Source organism: Polypterus senegalus, chromosome 7, assembly GCF_016835505.1.
Source record: "Polypterus senegalus isolate Bchr_013 chromosome 7, ASM1683550v1, whole genome shotgun sequence".
Taxonomy (NCBI): Eukaryota; Metazoa; Chordata; class Cladistia; order Polypteriformes; family Polypteridae; genus Polypterus; species Polypterus senegalus.
Window position 1 is genome coordinate 50,212,164 of NC_053160.1, and position 19,761 is coordinate 50,231,924.

At 37.2% G+C, this 19,761-nt stretch overlaps 1 protein-coding gene across 2 annotated transcripts in view; it reads right to left on the reverse strand.

The window, feature by feature from the left end:
• Positions 1 to 7,231: 7,231 nt before the first annotated feature.
• tmem8b (transmembrane protein 8B) overlaps positions 7,232 to 19,761 on the reverse strand; it is a 667,786-nt gene continuing 655,256 nt past the window's right edge. For both annotated transcript variants that reach the window (XM_039758605.1, XM_039758606.1), the window contains exons 11-13: positions 18,771 to 18,917; positions 15,934 to 16,050; positions 7,232 to 8,793 (exon numbers count right to left, since the gene is read on the reverse strand). In XM_039758605.1, coding sequence (XP_039614539.1) covers positions 8,458 to 8,793; positions 15,934 to 16,050; positions 18,771 to 18,917 — 600 coding nt within the window. In that variant the 3' untranslated portion in view covers positions 7,232 to 8,457. The remainder of the gene's footprint in view (positions 8,794 to 15,933; positions 16,051 to 18,770; positions 18,918 to 19,761) is intronic.

A 19,761-nucleotide genomic window follows, 5' to 3' on the forward strand; every position in this document is an offset into this window, starting at 1 on the left:
GAAGATGAAGAACTGTTTTCAGCTGTGGATTTCTTTTATCTATAAAGAAAAAAAAATGGCCAGCAGGGGTATTAAGGGAATTTTACATATTCTGATCATTTAAATAACTTAAAACATTTTTATGCATGTCTACTGTTGAAGGACGTACTGGCATTACCCATTTTGCTTTCTTTCACTTCTTTTCAGTCCTTTCTGTCATTGACATTTATCTTCAACTCAGGTGTCCTCAATGGACCTCTCCTTGGAATGAATTTTCTGGGTCTCATTTGATAAGATATCCTGAGATGTCCCCATGATATATCATTTAAACACTTGGTCAGTGAATAATGAACCATAGCTCAACTATTGGCAACCCTGATGAATACAATTTTGTACCAATTGTCAAACGGAAGGTTAGGTTTATGTGTGTACAAGAAACCAATGCCCACTCCTTTTATAAGCCATTGCAAGTACTAGATATGCACGGTCTATATGCTCAGTGCTCTCAGCCTGGCAATAACTCTGATCAATAGCAGGACCCTTGATGCTTAGGGTGCAGTAACAGCAAAGGCCGGAAGTATCACTTTTACTTCAAAGAGCAACCTGGTGCTGGAGTGTAAAAATGGAAGACCATCTATAATGGATTTGGACAAGGCTGTTATAAGTAGCAAGGGGCACAAGCAAGAGAGACTGTACTTAAAGTCACACTTTCGTCCTGCTAAAGACAGGAGTAGAATGATCTTCACCTACCTAGCAGACATAGATTTTATCAAAGCAAATGAGCCAACTATGTACCACCACAAAGTATTACGAAAGTAAAGAAAGAACAGAGCTTTTTGACAAAAAATGATGAGCATGCTGGGCACCCTTCCACATGTGCCAGAGAAAACCAACAAAGAAGGATTGGAGAAAAGCCCAGTCAACAGGAAACAAACCCTAAGTACAACTACTTTGATTCTGAAAATTCTTTGATTGTAACTCAGTAGTTAAGATAAAGCCAGTTAATATATTCTGGTTATTGGTGTTACTCTAACTGAAAACCTGTGTGAAGGATACATTTTTAAATCTTCTATAAGTTTCTCTTCCTAAATTCAGTAGGAAAGTTCAGAGCAGCATCTCACATTCACACACGCACTCATACACACAAATACACACATAGAATTAGCTATACGTGGAGGGTAAATCATTACAGACTAGCTGTGAGCAAATCAATGATACCATCACCGTGCAGATGCTGCAGACTTAATAGCTAGCTAAGAAAGTGTCCTTCTTGGCCACATTAACTGAAAGATCAGAATTCATAAGTTATGTGTTTTTTTTCTATAAGAGAGAAAAAGATCAAACTAAGCTGAAAAATACAATTCATAAGTTATGTGTCTTTTTTAATAGGAGAGAAAAAATCAGACCATGCCAACATAGATTTATGATTTATGTTGTTTGTTATTTACTTTGTTTGTATATACTTGTACATGTCCATCTTGTAGTATCCTTATTATCTATTACCATTATCTGGCTTATTGCTGCATTGCTGTTTGGGTTATTTGTTGAAAAATAATCTAGCGCATCTGAACCACAAACAGAGAAAGTGAAAGTTGCTTAGCCAATTTATGATCTTTGTTTATAAATTGTATAGTTCTTTTCAAACTTCTGGTGCCCTGGCATGAAGGTTAAACTGCAATTCATCACTTGTCATCAACAAGTTTTAGGGGATCACCATTATTTGTCAGCATACTTCAAGCCAAGTCAATAAAGCAAGTAACCCCATAAATAAATTTCACTGGACTGAGACAGAGACATTTCTTGTGCTTTACTTTAATTTGCTGCTGCGTTGAATTTAAGCTTTCTGTTGTTAATATCCATTCAGCTTTGCACTTGAAGACCACTTATGTAATTGCTGTTCTATTATTGCCTTCCATTTTATGTTAACAAACCTACCAAATCAGGTTGAATTGGGATTTTAGTCTATAAAATTAGACATCTGCATGTGCTCAGTAAAACTTCATACAGTTTTTTCTCATGTTTTGAACATGCATATTCTGCACCACACTTCAACTTTACAGTCCTAGAATCTATCAAACTAGATCCTGGGGAGGTTAGTATAATAATGTCTTACTTTGCCGAGAAGGATTTTAGATTAACCAAGCAATGTTTAACTGATTTTTTTTCCCTGTGGGTCTGAATGAGATAAAAGACTTGACATGTTTTCTTTTAACAACCCATCTGCCCTGTTTCCTTAGTTTTGAAGGTACTCTGTCATTTCTTGCTTTAAACAGTAAAATGTTTTGGGTGCTTTTAACAAGGTAAGGTTTTGTACTTTTAGTTCCTTTCTCAATTTTTAGATTTCTTATGGGACAACACAGTCATGCAGTTGTTAGCACTGGAGACTTACTAATCTGTCATCCTGCATTTCATTTACATTACATTTATTTGCACAACAAAACACAAAGGAGGTCAAAATAATTTAGTACAATCAATCTAGGGACTGTTTCTGAACAAGTGTAGCAGGACATGTTGCAAAAGTTGATCACCATAAGTAAAGAGCTGTATAAAAAAATAATTAAAGTATTGAAAATCATCATTTAACAATTGATATTACAACAATTAAAGCTAGTGTGCCAGAGAGCTAGGGACCCTACCCAGCCGGGACGCCTGGATGGCCCGTGGGAGGGATGATCCCTCCCCTGGGCCACGAGAGAGCAGCCGCCCAGGTCTGCTTGGGGGCCACTGGAATGGAGATGGGAAGCTCATCCCTATGGGAGGACGTGGCCACCGCCAGGGTGTGCCCAGACGGGTATAGAACCCTGAATGGCAGCACTTCTGCCACACCAGGAAGTGCTGCCAGAAGAAATCCCAAGGGCACCCGAAGTGCTTCCGGGTGCTCTCCTGACACTTCCGCCACAACAGGATGTATCATCAGATGGGGCACCTGGAACCCATCCCGGTCATTATAAAAGGGGCCTCCTCCCTCCCGTAGACGAGCCGGAGTTGGAAGGGGGGGGGGAGTCGGAGCTAGGGAGTGGAGTGGAGTGGAGTGGAGTGGAGTGGAGGTCAGAGGAAGAGAGAAAGAAAAGAATGAAAGAGAGACAGTTGTTGGTGACAAGGCATTGTGGTGCTGTGAAGAAAATAAAAGTGTGTGTTTTGGACATTCTGGTGTCTGTCTGTGTCCGGGGGCTGGCTTTCAACATTAGACAGAAAAAAATCATCACTTCACAATGAATGATCCACAGAGCGAAAAACATTCCTTAACCACTTAATAGATTTTCACAGAACAATAGGGTCAAAATCTCACAATCTTCTCAGGTCTGAACAGCTTTTCCTCCAGGTACTTCAGTTTTCCTCCTGTTATGCAAATTTTGAATATTCAAATTACCTTGGCTGGACTGCAGCACAAACTCAAGCAGCCTGCTTTTTTATTCCAGCCAATCTCTTTTTATTATCTGCTAGCACAGTGGATTGTGAGCAATTTCAAAAATGTTGTTAAAAATGGACTAGTAGATGTAAGCTTTTTAGAATCTTGAACAAAACTTGTTTTCTAGAATACCAAAGTATTGATATAAAAAAAATCAATAGAGCTAAACAGTACTTGAAGCCAAAACAAGAATTACCAAAACTATGAGAATATCACCAGAACCAATACAGTAAGACTGTGAACTGAACTGAGAGTGGGAAGCTATTAGTCTTTAATCAGAAAACTTATGGTATGAATTCAAGACTGTTCAAGGTTTAAATCGGTAATATGAATCACAGAGGTAACACATTCCACTGTTTTATAGCAGAGCTTTCATGATGTGATGTGTAGTGCCTCTTGGGAGGCCTTTCTTAGCAGTGGTGTACTGCAGTCTAGCAAAAGGACAAAAAAATCAGTAAGATGTCCGAGGTGTGCCAATTCTTAGGGCTCTCACATCCCAAAGACCTGCATTTTAGATTAATTGGTGGCTCTAAATTGGCCCCTTGTATATTAGATTTTCATGAGTCCTCCTTTATTTCTCGAAATACCACATCCAGCTTTCATTTGGATAAATATCTCCTACCTTTAAATTAGCAAATAGTGTGGTAGAGAGTAGGACTATAGAGACTTTCAAATATTAATTCAATGTTTTTATAGATAAATTAGGTGAATATGATTGGTGAGCTTGATGGGATGAATGGCTTGTTCTCGACAAAAAGGTTTTAATTCTAATTCTAATACTTCCCTAGGTGAATACAAACAAAGCCTAATTGCTTTCTGTAGGACCCCCTAGTTCAGCTTATTAGTTTGTGCATATTTTCTTCATCATCAAGTGTCAGTAATCTTGGAGTTATAATATACAGAATTCTGACTTTTGCAATCAAAAACATTCATCTATCAGGATAATTTTTGCAACTTATTGGACACTGCTGGAGTCTGACTCTTCATTTCCTTCACTCTCTGTCTCGACTTCACCACTTTCTATTGGATTACTGTAAATCACTTTGATATGACTTGTACTATTTTTTGAGTGGCAGATATGCTACCTAGGCAAAAGAGACTGCAGAAAGTCTGGTCATGGATTGGAAAATATGGTACATCTCAAGTCTTTTAACCAAAAACAGTAAAACCAGGAAACCGAATCTTTAAGCCTAAGTCAGATGTAAAAAAAATCTAAAATTCTGACAATCCTTTCCTAATATTATTTTGTTAGAAATTCTGATGTCTTGCTGAAGGTGACACTATCATATAAACATCACATAATATAGCCCACATAAGTCACATGACTAGCAACAGCCTTCAGTGTTATAAACAATATGGTAAAACCCATACACTTCAGCGCTCTAAATAGTGGTGCCCATAGAACAACAAATAAAAGGGAGACACAAAGACATCACAAAAAACCAACAAAATAAAAAAAAGTTTAGCAGTAATAATAATTTGATCTAAAAAATTAAGCTCACAAAACTAAAAGTTATCATAACAGGCTCCTGACACACTTCTTAATAGATAAGTTTGATATTTTTTTAGTCGAGCTTTTTGCAATCATGGCATATATTAATTTGCTACATAAAATTGTGTTCTAAAACAAATTATAATAATACCTTGTCTGTTCTTGCAACTTACAATGGGGCAGAAGGGTACCAGAGTTTATAGGTTAATGAAAAAGTCAATTTACAATTTACCAAACATGTCCACCTTGAAGCAGCAGAGGTGTTTTATTTAAGAAAACATGTCATCTACATTTATGAAGCATTCTTATTATAATAAACTAGAAATAAGTATTTTATTACAGATTCTTGGAATTATTTTTCTTGAGGCAACAATACATTTTTTGTTTGCTTGTCTGCTTACTGCTGCCATTGAAGTAGAATTTAGGCTTAAATACCGAAGCTGATCAGCACAAAGCTAAACATGTGTATGAAGATGTTTAGAGTAATTTTGTGTTCCAAGAAAGTGGCTTGAAAACGTACATATCCAGGATGTAAACATAAACTTTAAAAAGAAACTTTTACTGTTTCCATTAACTTCCTTGTGGTGAGGGGGGACTACAAGTTTTTAACCCTCATTTCTCCATGGACAACTACTTGCAACCGAAGAGAAAAAGAAAATGCCTACCTGATCGTCCATTATTGAAGCTAAATTAATTTCCAAAAGTATTTAAGGTGAATCATTTCATTGCAGATGGATGTGAAGTGTGCTGATATGGAGAAATGTAGAATATTAAGAATGGAAATGTTGTTTAGCATTCTGAATACTGTGTAGGTGAGTCACTCTTACATAGGGTGGCAGGACAGAGCAAGTGATACTTGTGCTTTTCCACAACTGACAAAGTAGAACAATTGATATTGGTGTTGCTTCACAGATTTAGAGTCATATTGTAGGTTTCAATCTTGTGCCTGGTTGTTCTCCGTCTAGATTTGCATGTTCCCCTAAATTAGTATAGTGTTTTCTCTAACACATTGTCACACATGTGCATCCATGGAGGTATGTATGACCACCTAGGGTCAAGAGGGGACACTTGCACAAACCATACACTCTTTTATTCCCTACACAGTGCAGAAATGCAAAGAAAACGGCCACTGAGGGCAATTGACTCTGCCCTTTTCTGCTCACTCCGATACATATCCTGTAGTTTCTGGAAGAAGGCATCACTTGTTACGAGAATGCATTGCAGGATAGAGATCCTTCCCACAGTTGCTATATAAGGTTTTGTCAAGCCAAGAAATTCCTGAGTCAAGGAACATGATTTTCGTTTGTTTTGGTGCCTTTTGTTTATCCCAAAGAGATACAACCAACAGCAATTACTGTGAGGTTTGACCAGTGCCTTCATAAATGGGAAGAAAGTACATGAAGGGGTGCAAAAGGGCCTCTGGGAATGAATCAGTCTTTACCCATCGGTCCGAACACCCAGACAATACTGAAGATGAGCAGCTTTGCTGGAGTGCCACTAGAAACACTCGATACCTGTCTCTGTTGTTCACTTTAGACCACAATTATATGTGGCAAATTAATATACAGGTAGTCCCCAGGTTATGGACATCCAAACAGTGACGTGAACCCGTGATCCATAGTCACCGGGGCCACAGCTATCGCTCGTGTGCAGGACGATGGTTCACTGCCAGCCCACTACACTGGCACAGCTACTGCTCCTGACTGGACGCAGACTGGATGAAACGGAGGGGGGGGGGATTTCACTGCCCGCCCAGCACACACGACTGGTAATGCTGCAAGCGCTGACCCGGTTGTGGCTGAATGGAGGCCATTGAGGGTGAATGGGGCGGCAGGGGGTAGCATTGTAGTGTGCCTCAGATGGAGGTGGCGGTGGGCAATTCACTACATGCCTTTGGCCGCACCCTGTTCGTTCTCGGTGGGCGGACGCTGCAGGCAGCATACTGAGGTGGAGGTGACTATGAGGTGGGTTGGTGATAAACCTCCCACCACCGCCACCATTCATTCTCAATAGCAAGCCTGCTTGTACTGTTATGTACATAGCAGGAAGTTGTCTCTTGTCAGTACATCAGACGTGTTGACGACGGGTGCCTTCCTGCTGTGATAGCGTGGACAGTGATGTGCAGAAGAGCTCATCTTAACCTTTTTTCTTCACCCTTCAAGAATGTCTCTGAAACACAAATCTGATGCAAGTGCTGGTGATACAGTAAAGAAGAGAAAAACCATCACCATTGAAAATAAAGTAGAAATAATAAAAAGGTCAGAGAGAGGTGAAACTCCATCATTCATTGGCAGAGCACTTGGTTACAGTCGGTCAACAATAGCATTTATTAAAATAATGTACCTGTTCCGACTTACATACAAATTCAACTTAAGCACAAACCTACAGTCCCTATCTCATACGTAACCCGGGGACTGCCTGTATACTATGATTATTAAGAAACAACTTTGATTCTAAAAATATAGCACCTATCCTTTAATGGTCTCTCTAAGCATTCTTCACCTTTAATATTTTACTTTTTAAGCAGCAATCAACAGTCCTTATAACTATTACCATTTTTAAACCTCTCTTGCAAAGCACTTGTCAAATATTAAATTTACAATTTTCTTTTTGTATTGCAAAAAAAAAAAGTACATAGTTCAATAAAGTAAACCACCTCAGTTCTTTTTTTAAAGAAAGTTAGAGACAAACACAAACTTTATTTGAGAAAGGATGTGACATTTTTATGAAAAAAAGTTTAATACAAGTTGTAAAATCATTTTGTACAAGACACCGCTGGTTTACTTGCTTTTGGCCTGTTAAGTCACATCCATTTAATTTTACTGTTTCCATGAAAAATAATCCATAGCACATGTTGAATTAATTACAGTTGATGTATTGAAAGCCAAAGTACGTTGAAATAACCATAACATGATCATGACAACTGTAAAATCTTTATTCATCAGTTGACCACTACGGCTCTTAAAATGCAGGGAAGCTCCAGCACATAACATAAATCCCACCTGGCACTCCGCAACAAAGCTGTTGCGTCTACACAAGATAACGGCCTTTTTCATATCTGACACAAGACATAACAATACGTCTGTAAAAGCATTCTCACAGATTACCAAACATGTTACAGAACAAAAAAATTGTTCATTTTATAACATTTTGTTGGAGGTATAAATAAAACTGAAAGGAAAAGTCGTTTGGGGGTGATAGCCCAGTGCAAAAGATAAGTCCAAAGAAAAGCCGTGCCCTTGTTTCCAAATGAAGTTCAACATTTGGTTTAGACTTGAAATCTGGTTTGTTTTTGTTTTTTGTAAAACATGGCATTTACAATAAATATTACAGCACCTTTTTACAGTCACTTAAAAATAGCAGCAGTGATTCAATTAAATTAAAAAATAATACTTTATACAAATATGTGTTTTATGTGTGACAAAAATGAAAGAAAGTGAATGCTTAAATAAGATACAATAAAGTAAGAAGAACAAAACTAGAGTCATTGTGGCTATGTACAATGTTCTTGAGTTCTCTGGCTTTGTTTCCTTTCTTTTCTAACAGAAGGCAACTTGAGTCTTTTAAGCCAAGAATATCAACTCGTACAGATGCTGTTAATGGACACAATAGCTGGATCAACCAGGCCCATTTCCTCATGTTCATTGACACAGAGCTGATAGCCGCATCCTCTCCTCCTTTGAATGGGTGTGACCTTGTCATCTGGTTTGGCACGTGGAGGAAGCAGAAAGCCAACACTACCAGCAATCAGCATGTGCCAAATGCTGTGAATATAGAAGTAGTTTTCTTCAGTTTCTACAAAGGCATACAATGCCACAGCAGAAGTGGCAATCATGGAGCCTGGAAAGAGGTAGAAAACCCAACGTTTCCAAGTGGGAGGATAGCAGCGACGTCTTCGGATTGTGCGCACTGTCTGTACAGATGAAAAAGATAAAATAATTAGTAAATGTTTGCAAAAAAAAATGAGATTTTTTTAACTTATAAAATGCCCTTGGCCTATAGAGCAAAGTAGAAAATTATCTGGGTATGAATGAATGCTTAGTTCAATGCTTTGTAACAGCAATCACAATATTATGGAAAATAATATAAGCCCTGAAAAACATAGTAGTATGAATATGAATCTGAGTATTCCAAATAACAAATTGGTATCCCTGTCAGGGTTGGTCCTATCTTATGGTTAATAACTTGTCCATAAGCAGAATCAATAAATGAATGAATGGATGAAAATTTCATGAGCACCATTTTTTTTCATAGATGGAAGAACCCTAGCCCCCCATCACGTTCACTGTTCAAACTGCACTTGCACCTGACAGCTTCCAAAATATAACAAATGAGGCAGAAAATAGCAAAGATGAATAAAGCAAATTCCTAGAAATGCAAAACAAAAAAAAGCAACATTTTTAGTGCATTGTGATTCATTCACAAGATATTTTTTTTCTAAAGTGTACACAAATAGATCACAATTGTAAAAGAGGACGAGTCCAGGACTATGTTTCAATATAGGACTGGTTATAGGCTCAGCAATGCTCAAGTGTTGTGTACTGTATGTACTAATAAGAAATCAGTTAGCCATGTTAGCAGTATTGGAAAACCACAAAAGTAATGCTATACCTTCCAGTTACGTGGCATGCCCAGAAGGAGAAAAACAGATAGTGAAATAGTGCAATCCTGGTATGGTAACCTGTCTCCCGAGGACACCAGTGTGCAGTCAACCCAGTCTTTGACAGAGGTGGCTGTCTCGGATAAATACGAAGATGCAGAGGGTGGGAAGTAACTGGAGCCATGAAGTTAATTACTAGGTATGGGAATGGACTCAGGGGTAATCTCAAAAATCCTAAAATCCAGTGAGCAATAGCAGGGAAGCTACTTCTGTTACTCATGCAGTTGCTTGGCCATTGAATTAGGAGTTGAGTAACAGGATTACCTTGAGCCATTACATGGAATTCTAGGAACACGGCCCCAGGTTTTAAATCGAAAATGTGACCCCAGAAATGACTACAGAATTTAACTGAGAAGAGAATTAATTCCTGACTAGAGCTTAAAAGCTACCTCAAGACAGGCCACCAGTGGTTGTGGAGTGAGGAGTAGTGAAATGATAAGTGCTCAGGTGGGGGAAAGAGGAGAGACTCCAGGTGTCAGAGAGAGAGGAGATATAGGAAGTACTCATTATTATCATAATCATTTTCACTCCTCTTAATGTGACAAGCATTTCAGTAGCAACACACTAGGCCACTCTAGAATCAACAGCTTCTTCCAAAAACCTCTTTGGGAAGTTTCACATTCAATAATGCAGGTGAGAAATATAAATCATGCTGTGTGCCCTGGGTCTTCTCCCAGTGGACCATACCTTTTGCTTCTATTGGGGAGACACCAAAGGGGTATCCTACCAACTATATTCAGACTTCAAAGTGAATATTAATAATGCCTTAAAATGTACTTCAAGTACTGAAATTATTGTACTCTTTATTGACACCATTTTCCTTGTATCCGCAACTATTCTGTGGTGTGGTTGCCTCTAATATCGGTGAGAAATTATGCTAAAAGTTTGTGCCGCATGACGTTAGTGATGCAGTGCTATAAAATTGGTGCCATACAATTCTTGGGATTCAAGTTTTGAGATAAACATCAGAAAAACATTAACCTGCGATTATTATTAGTATTAGTTTTACCAAAAAATTTTCTTTTGCTTCATGTTACTACTTTGATTTAGGATTTCCAGAAATTGAAATTGCCATTGAAATTCGACTACGCCCCTTTCCCTGATCCCTGTATCAAAACATACTTCTAGTTTCACCACTTTGAAGAACAGCAGGAACCTTATTGTGGCCACTCATACTTGGGGCCTTATTATTTCAATCATGATCCAGAGTTTTTGGCCTTATGTGTATATGGGTACTTCGACTGACTAACAGATCAAAATCTGCGGAGAGGTGACTCTGAGGCTAAGGATCTGCGCTGGTATCCCAAAAGTTGCCGGTTCGAATCCTTATCACTGTCAAAAGAGATCCTACTCTGCTGGGCCCTCGAGCAAGGCTCTTAACCTTCAATTGCTCCAGGGGCGCTGTACAATGGCTGACCCTGCGCTCTGACCCCAAGGGGTATGCGAAAACTAACAAATTCTTAATACAAGAAATTGTATAAGGTGAAATAAAGAACAAAAAAATCCTTGTATAAGGGTTTAGCTACCATGTTACTACCTTGGTCGAGGATATTATCCACAAAACTGCTGTTGCTGCAGTGGTGAAGCTCACAATCAGCTGTTCCGTCACTTGTCAAGAAGATCTCAAAATACTTGAAACAGCCAGTTGCTCACTTCTTCCCCAAAGAGAACAAGTTACTTGACTTGGACCATGATCTAAGATTTGTAGGTGATGACTCTCAACCTAAATGCATCATACTCAGCTACAAGTTACAGTCTGATGAAGACAATAGGAAAACATGATCTGTAAACAGCATGGATGTAATACTTAAGTTTCCAAGCTGTATGTACCTTATCCTTGGCTGCACCCTGAGGCTGTGTCAATAAAAATCATGAACATGAGGGGAAACATAGTAATGTCCAATGCCTACAATGAATGGACTCCACTTAACACCAAGTATGCGAGCATAACTCTTGCTCCAAATAGTTAGAGATAAATCCATATAGGTTCATTTTAGAGCATCAGAGGTATACCTTTTAGAAATGCCAGGCACAGTGAAGAAGTAAACTAAACACCTCAGCCTAATGGGATTTTTAGGAACTGAAAATTACTATCTAAATTGCATTATCAAAGTTCTCTTTAGAACATTAGAACAATCTAGAGAAGAACAGGCCATTCAGTCCAACAAAGCTCACCAGTCCTATCCATTTAATTCTTCTAAAAAAAATCAAGTCTCGTTTTGAAAGTCCCTAAAGTCTTATTGTCTACACGCTACTTGGAAACTTATTCCAAGTGTCTATGGTTCTCTGTCTAAAGAAAAAAACTCTTAATGTTTGTGCGAAATTTACCCCTAACAAGTTTCCAACTATGATCTTGATGAGCTCATTTTAAAATAACAGTCTCGATCCACTGTACTAATTCCCTGTGTCAATGTGTGCTGCAGTTCCCTCCCACAGTCCTAAACAATGCATGTTAGATGAATTGCCATTGCTAAACTGGCTCTAGTGTGTGTGTGTGTGTTCACTCAGTGATAGATTGGCACAGTGTCCAGGTGTTCTTCCTATCTTGTGCCTGAGATTTGCAGGGCTTCAGCTACCCTGCGACCTGCCCTGGATAAGCTAGATTGATGCATATTATAATATACTGTATATATATGATTAGGCATAACTCTTTTTGCCAGAAAGTGAACTACAATATCGAAAAAATCACAACAAATAATGTTTGCATAGTTAAAACAGAGTTAAGGATGCTGAAGTTCCTACCATAACATGGGATTCATTGAAACATAGAATATATACTCCAGCAAACAACTCTGATGCAGTGAAAAAAGAAAAGGCAAAGAATATGTTACATAATGCATATTGAAATACCAGTGGATAAAAACACAGCCAAGAAAGCCAAGAAAGAGACTGAAAAGTGCCTAAATGTAAAGGCATTGAAATCAAAGTTCACAGAATGTGGTATTTTCAAACTGAAAAAGCATTCATTATTATAGTAGCCATTGGAACAATTCACAAAAACCTTTTAGAAAACTTTAGGTCCATTTCTTGCAATTCAGTTGAAGCCTACATTCTTAAACATCATTCTAAAATGTCCACTAAATGCTAGCAGCAGGGTGTACTCCAAGCTAACGTATGTCCTTACTAATTTTCTAAAGCTCACCTTCCTTTGTATGCAAGACATTTTCTATGTCCACATTCGGCCTGACCTGATTTATTTAAAATATCACTTATGGTACTTCTAATGAGAAAGCTTACAAGCATGCTGGAGGCAGAAAGTGAACTGACATCCTCATTGCTTGTAAAGCTTTAGCCACTTGACCATATGCATAGCATGGAACTAGGTGTAATATGTAAATATGAAATATTATTATTATTATTAATGTATGCTTGGATAATGCTTTTATCCATGGTTATTTACAAGGTCAGGATATAAACAAAGACATTTCCATCACAGCTGGAGCTCAGACAGGTTAAGTGACTTTTTTTTAGAGATGTACAGTGTGAAGAGGTGGACCATCTTATGTTTAAAGTCCAGTGTTTAATCCTCTACACCAGCACATAAAATATCCATCCTTCCCTCTGGTTTCTTAGCTCATTTACCCAAGGTTGGTGTCATGTGAAAGGTGGAGCTTATCCCAGAAAGTATAGGGCAAAAAGCAGGAGCAATCCGTGGAATGGACACCAGTCCAACCTGCATGTCTGTGGACTGTGGGAGGAAACCCAAGTGGACAGGGAGAACATGCAAACTCTATGCAGGGTGCACCTGGGATGGGAACCTCAGTCACCTTATTGTAAAGAAGCAGAACTACCATTAGGCCACTGTGCTTCCCCACATAAAATATAATCAGTCTAATTATTTTTTCAATACAGATATACATTATATTTAAAATTACTTTAACGGATGTAAATGCCTATATACATTTAATATTCTGCTCTCATTTACTTCTACAGCCATACATGATTGGTTAGGTTTGTGTTTAAGGAATGCAAATCTCTTTTGCTTGGAATTTAGACATTTTTATGCTCTCTAATACTACTATACTGTATGCCTCCAGCCACTGATGAAAGCTAACCAACATAATAAAATATTATTACTGGATCTGAGCTACAGATTTTCCTTTGGATTGATTCAAGCCTGTGACTTCATGGTAATCAGCCCTCCTTCAGGGTGTTAAAAAAGTAAAAAAAAAAGCCTAATTCAGCTTATTCAGCCCATATGAGTAGGCTTCAAGTTCCCTATAGGCACAGATTAAAATAACATTTTTTTATACAATTTAATTGTAGTTATGGTTTTAGTTTTACATACAGCTGGCATTTGTCTGTTTACTACTGTCTAATATAAGAGCATATTAATTGTATTTGAAAAAAGTGCATGGAGATCTTATCTCCCCCTTAAAGTGCACACCAAAGTGTCTTGTTGCTGTTCTCATGAACATTTTAAACTATAACTGCTCACATTTAACACAATACTCTATTAAATATATATTATGATAGATACTAAAATAAGACTTTTATATTAGTTAACATGATGGATCCATTAGTTAATACCGATCATAAAAACAAAAAAAATAAATCAATAGTAACAAATTGTACAAATTAACAAATTTATATGTAAATAGCATGAAAAGATAAAGTTTGATTTCTTTTTCTCATTATTAGTTGGACAGTTGTTACCAGTGAAATGTAGTGCAATTGTTGCCGCAGGTAACATTATGGCACAGTGTGCTCATAGCTCCAAGAGTCTTTATTCAGCGTGTGTAATTTTTATTTTCTCCCCATGCCTGTGTTGTTTTTTCTCCACATACTTCAATTTAACTTCCATATTCCAAAGATGTGCACGTTAACTGTACTTGTCATCAGTGTCTGAAGGTGATAGTCACACTGGTAACCTTATAAAACTTATTTTAAGAAATTCATATACACTCCTAGACAAGGGTGTCCAGGATCTGCCAGTGGATCATACTTGAAACAAATTATGGCCATACCACCTCAAACGTTTTCTCAATATAGTGATGTGTAGATGCCTCTGCTGCTAATACTTTTGGTCATTAACCACTGTTAGTACTTGTAACCATTGTTGAGGATGGGAAATTACACTGTATTGACCAGCAAATGTAATATCTTCCTCCAAGTACTAAGTTCATGCTTCATCACCACAGTTCAAAACAATGTTTGCAAAACTACTGCCACTGTACTAGCTTGGTGGTTATTCTTGTGTGCAAGAATCTCATCAGTTTTGGCTGTGAACCACCCTAGTGGATATTAGAGATCATTGTAAATTTATTTGAAGAAGAGAAGAGGGGCAACCCTCAGGTCATTAAACTAGATGCCCTCCGACCCTTGGGAATGCACAAAAGAAGAGCAGACAGCAGTGAAGTGACAGGCATGGGTGAGATGGCTCTCTGGTGACTGTCAATTGTCTTGGTTGATGTGTACATGAGTGTAAGATGGACTAGGGTCCCATTCAGGGTTGGCCCCTGCCTTGTATCTGATGTTGCTGGTATAGACCCTTGCTCCCTGCAAAGCTTACAAGCAGTAAGCAGGTTCAGTAAATGTATAAGTGGGTGTATAGCTTAATCATTTACTGAGCAGAAGTATAGTGTTTATTATAGTTCAACAATCTAAAATGTGCTGAAATTAAAACTTACTGGATGGGCACAATGATTTCTTATTGAAGCTGTCTTCCACTTAGCAAGTAAGAAATGGAATATCACTACACAGCTTCAAGTTCATGTACTGTAGGAACATTGAGAGTGTGTGAGCAGCCAAGGTACAAAATAGTGTAGGAGATAGGGATTTCCTACCTCTTTTTTATTAATGTTTTATGTAATTGTACACAGTGATATATTACTAAATAAAAAGCAAATTGCTTTAGTTTATTTACACTGATCTAATACAGACAATTTCCTCAGCCATTTTTCAAAAATAAGGTAAAGATTAATAATAATTTAACTCCTAAAAGCACTTGTCATTTAGCATGCATGTAGATCTTAAAAAGACTGCTGTAAACAATCTGAACTTTACAAACTAATGTTTTAAAAACTTGCCGTTAAATGACTGTTCTTCTGACCACAAAACGAGTAAAACATGTACACAAGAGAAACATTTTAATTGTAATTGCAGAAATTCGAAAAAGGAAAGCACATGGATGTGAACAGGTATGTTCATTCCACAGTTAGCTATACCTGTTTTGCAGCATCAGGAGTTAGTGCATTGAAGAGTACATTCACACCAGGCCCATACACAATGGCCAATTAACCTAACAAGTATATCTTGGGGATGTCAGTGGAGGGCTTGATTGCTTGGAGATAACGCTAAACAGACATGAGGAAAATCTACAAAATCCATGCAGGTAGTCTCTGGGCTGGGAATTGAGCTTTTGTGATTCATAATTTACTATTCTCAGCTTACCCAGGCAACAGCCATAATTCCTAAGGCAAAAAGACTAGGGCCAAGGAGATTCCACAAGCCATGTCGGTCCAACTGCAAAGCCATTGAAAGCAGCATAGCTCCCAGAAGGTACAGCACCTATTACAATTGGAAAATTTGAAAGACATGAAAATATGGAACATAACCAAGAACAGTTTAAACTATTACCATATAACTGACTTAAACAATATTTTCAAAACATTAATTAACATTGGCTATGGTTAGTAATTCTCATAAACAACTGACAACAAATTCTTTTTTTTGTAGTAATATAGTTACTGTATTCACAAAGTAAATATATCCACCTACTCTGTTCTTTCAACTAAATTTGAGCTTTCAAATTAAATGCATTCCTTTGCAATATCAATTCCATTTAATTCTGTATCTCTTTTATGTAATAATTACATATTAATGCATAATGTTGCAAAAAATTCAAGGAAATTGTGAAAGCTTTCCAGATCTATATGCAGAGATCCCCTGTTGTCCATGTAGAGGCAGATAATGCTTTTCATTTTTTTTCCAGACGGCTTCCAGAATCTTTTTCTTTCCATAGCTACCCTTATTTCTGCCTGTTCTGCTACTTCAAGCCATTCTTTGATGTCATCCTTGCTGGTCTTCCTACTCACTGTTTCCAATTTTCTTTTTTCTTCTATCATCATTCGGAGTAGCCTCTCCTCTCCCATCTTGGATATGTGCCAAAAGAGATTCAACTGGCACTCTTTAATACCTTCATAATAGTCTTTTCTTATTTAAGATCTTTTCAAACTCTTTAATTTGTTACCTTTTGCTTCCATCCAATTTTCTGAATCTTTGTGTAGCGTTGCATTTCCAATGTATTCAATTTCAAACTTTCTCTCTTTCTCAACATCCATGTTTCACAAGCATAAAATAAAATTGAGAATACACACATTACCAGTATCTTTATTTTAATTTTCACTGAGGTATTGTCACTTTTCCATATTTTATTTAGTGCTGCAAAAGAACTCTGTGCAATAGCCATTCTTTTAATGATGGCCTTTGAGCTATTGTTGTTATCCGTTATCAGACTACCTCCTCTAAGTAAACAAACTGGCCTACACATTCTGTTCCACATTGTATCTGCTTTATTATTTCCCATCACCAATGCCTTGTCTTATCTTTGGTTATAAATAAACATTAGTCTTTTCGTCTAACACATTTAGCTTCTCTTGCAGATACAATTAATATGTTATTAGTATGCCAGTATCATCTGCAAATCTAAGATCTTTGACTATTTGCTTTTCAATGGTAATTCTTATTCTTAAATCTACAAGGGACGTTCAAAAAGTTTCAGCACGTTTAAGTTTTCGTTGAAAATGGTGAAAGCAGGAGGAGTAGTAATTGGTCGTGTCTGATGGTATCATGTGACTGGGAAAATTGCATCGCAAAAGAAAGTGACTATGTAGAAAAGTGATGTCATTTATTTTTGAAATTCTTAATAAACAGAGTTAAAATAAAGTGCCGAAACTTTCTGAACGTCCCTCGGACTTCCATCTTTTTCATTATTCTTTCTAACAATGCTATGAACAACAGCGGAGACACTGAGTCTTTTTGTCTGGTTCCCACTATTGACTTCATCTAGCTACTCAACTCTCTTCCACTCTGACAGACAGTAAAGATTCTTCCTACAATCCTGTCAATGCTCCAACCAGCTTGGATGGTAATGTCATACTTTCCAATGCTGCAGACAATCTTTCATGTCAATTCGAATCAAATGCTTTCTTAAAATTCACAAAACAATGACAGATGTTTTTACAACTAGACTTTGTATCTTCACTGCAAAAATGGAATCTAACCAAGTGGAAAGGTACTTATATCATGACATTAAGTCTTGTTTTCCTAATTGTAAGAATTATTGACTTCTTAATGCATTTTTATTTACGATTATTTAACTTACTTTAAGACATCTTGTCAAGTAAATTTTGCTTACCCCATTGGCAGAGTTTTTGCATATGCATTTTTTGCAGTGTTGTGCTAATAATCTTAACACCAAGACCTGTTGGAGAGTGCGCTTATCTTTTCAAAAGCTGGCTTGTTGCTCTAAATGTCAGTACTCCAAGGCTATCCATTTTTGTTCTTGAATGACATTCAAAACAACTTTGCTCATATGTGGTACCAATGCTATAGACCTGTGATTTGCGCAGCTTTTCAAGTCACCTTTTTTGTTAGCATCACTATAATTTACTTACACCTGCCTGTATCCCAGATTTCCACACATATTTTGTGTATTTCTTTGGCTATACTTTTTTCTCCTGCCTTAATCAGTTCTGCTGATATTCCATCTATCCCAGTACTCTTATTGTTCTTCAGCTTTTTGATTACATTTACCACTTCCTCAAGTGTAACTCCATCTTCTGTTTCATTGATTATCTTTCTTCATTTTTGTCTACCCAATATCTGCTTGAATCTGTGAAGAGTTCCTTTACATACTTCATCCAAATGTCTTTTTTCCCTGCATTACCATTTTTGTCATTGATCACTCTTAAAGATTACAAGCATTGCTGTGTTACTGTACACATAATTTGAAATCCTTCAATACTTTGATGTATTGAAGTTTTATTGATAATGTGTAATATATTAATTAAGTACAAAATAAAAACTATAAAAAGACTTTTAGAATTCAGAACAATAAAAATAATGTAACTTGAAATATTCACATCTTTAAATGATCTTTGCACATCACATTGGCTTCATGTTTCCAATACTGAATACTATAATTCTTTAAAAGTTTTGAAACAAAACCAATTCCTTTTTCTAACTAATTAAGTATATGTTATTTTTAACTAAATGTAAAACCAAACCTGTTTTATGATGGACTTGAGTCTTGCCATAGCGATTACAGTAACCCACACTGACATTAGAGAGCCCAAGAAGTCACAGAACTGCAGAACATCATATTCCATGATGCAGAAGACAACTATTCCAGGTTGGTCACAGGCATGGTAAAACTGAACACACAAAGGGAAAAAAATTAAAAAATAATAATATCAAGTTCATGTCAGGAAGATCACAGTTGCTTCCCCTAGTTAAATATGTGGTAAACATTTTAATTAAACATAAATAATCAAAGATAAAGAAGTGAAAATGTAATACAAGCAGTTTTCATTACAGTTTATTATAGTCCATGTATCAGAATGATCTGTGTTCTCATATCTCTAAATATAGTACAACAAAAAAGGAACAATTTTCCATGTTTGATATAACCTGTATATTTCTTTTAAATGCTGGTTCAGAACCACGTTCAAGAGGTGACATTCCACATACCAAGAGTCAATTTATGCGTCCGAGTTTCAATCCATTAACACATCTGCCTTTGACCGCCAACCAGGTCACATCGTACCCAGACGCTATTCCTCTTGCAGGTGGTGGCCCCCAAGGAGGGCAGTCCAGTCCCACGTCACAATTTCAGGCTGTGGCAGACCTGGCTGCGAAGTACTTGCCTGTGGGTACTCCACCTAGGCCAGACTTCAAACAGAGTTACCTGGTATACTCATAACGAGTGGGTTATGGGGTTTCAGGACTAGCTCTCTGTGTAAAAAAAATCTACAGAATGTTTATTGTTAAAAGGCACAGATCCGGAGAAGGATATTTAAAAAAACTTTGAAGGAATCGCACATATAATGGATCACCGAGAAAACCATCTCCAAGATGTTAAGAATTTGGACACCTTATTAGAAATTTTTATTGCTTCAGATATACTTTTTCCATTCAATCTTTTGTGGATATTTTGAAAGTTAAAGCCTCATGGAATATAATCATACATGTGTTTGATATAACTAATTCAGTTTAAGA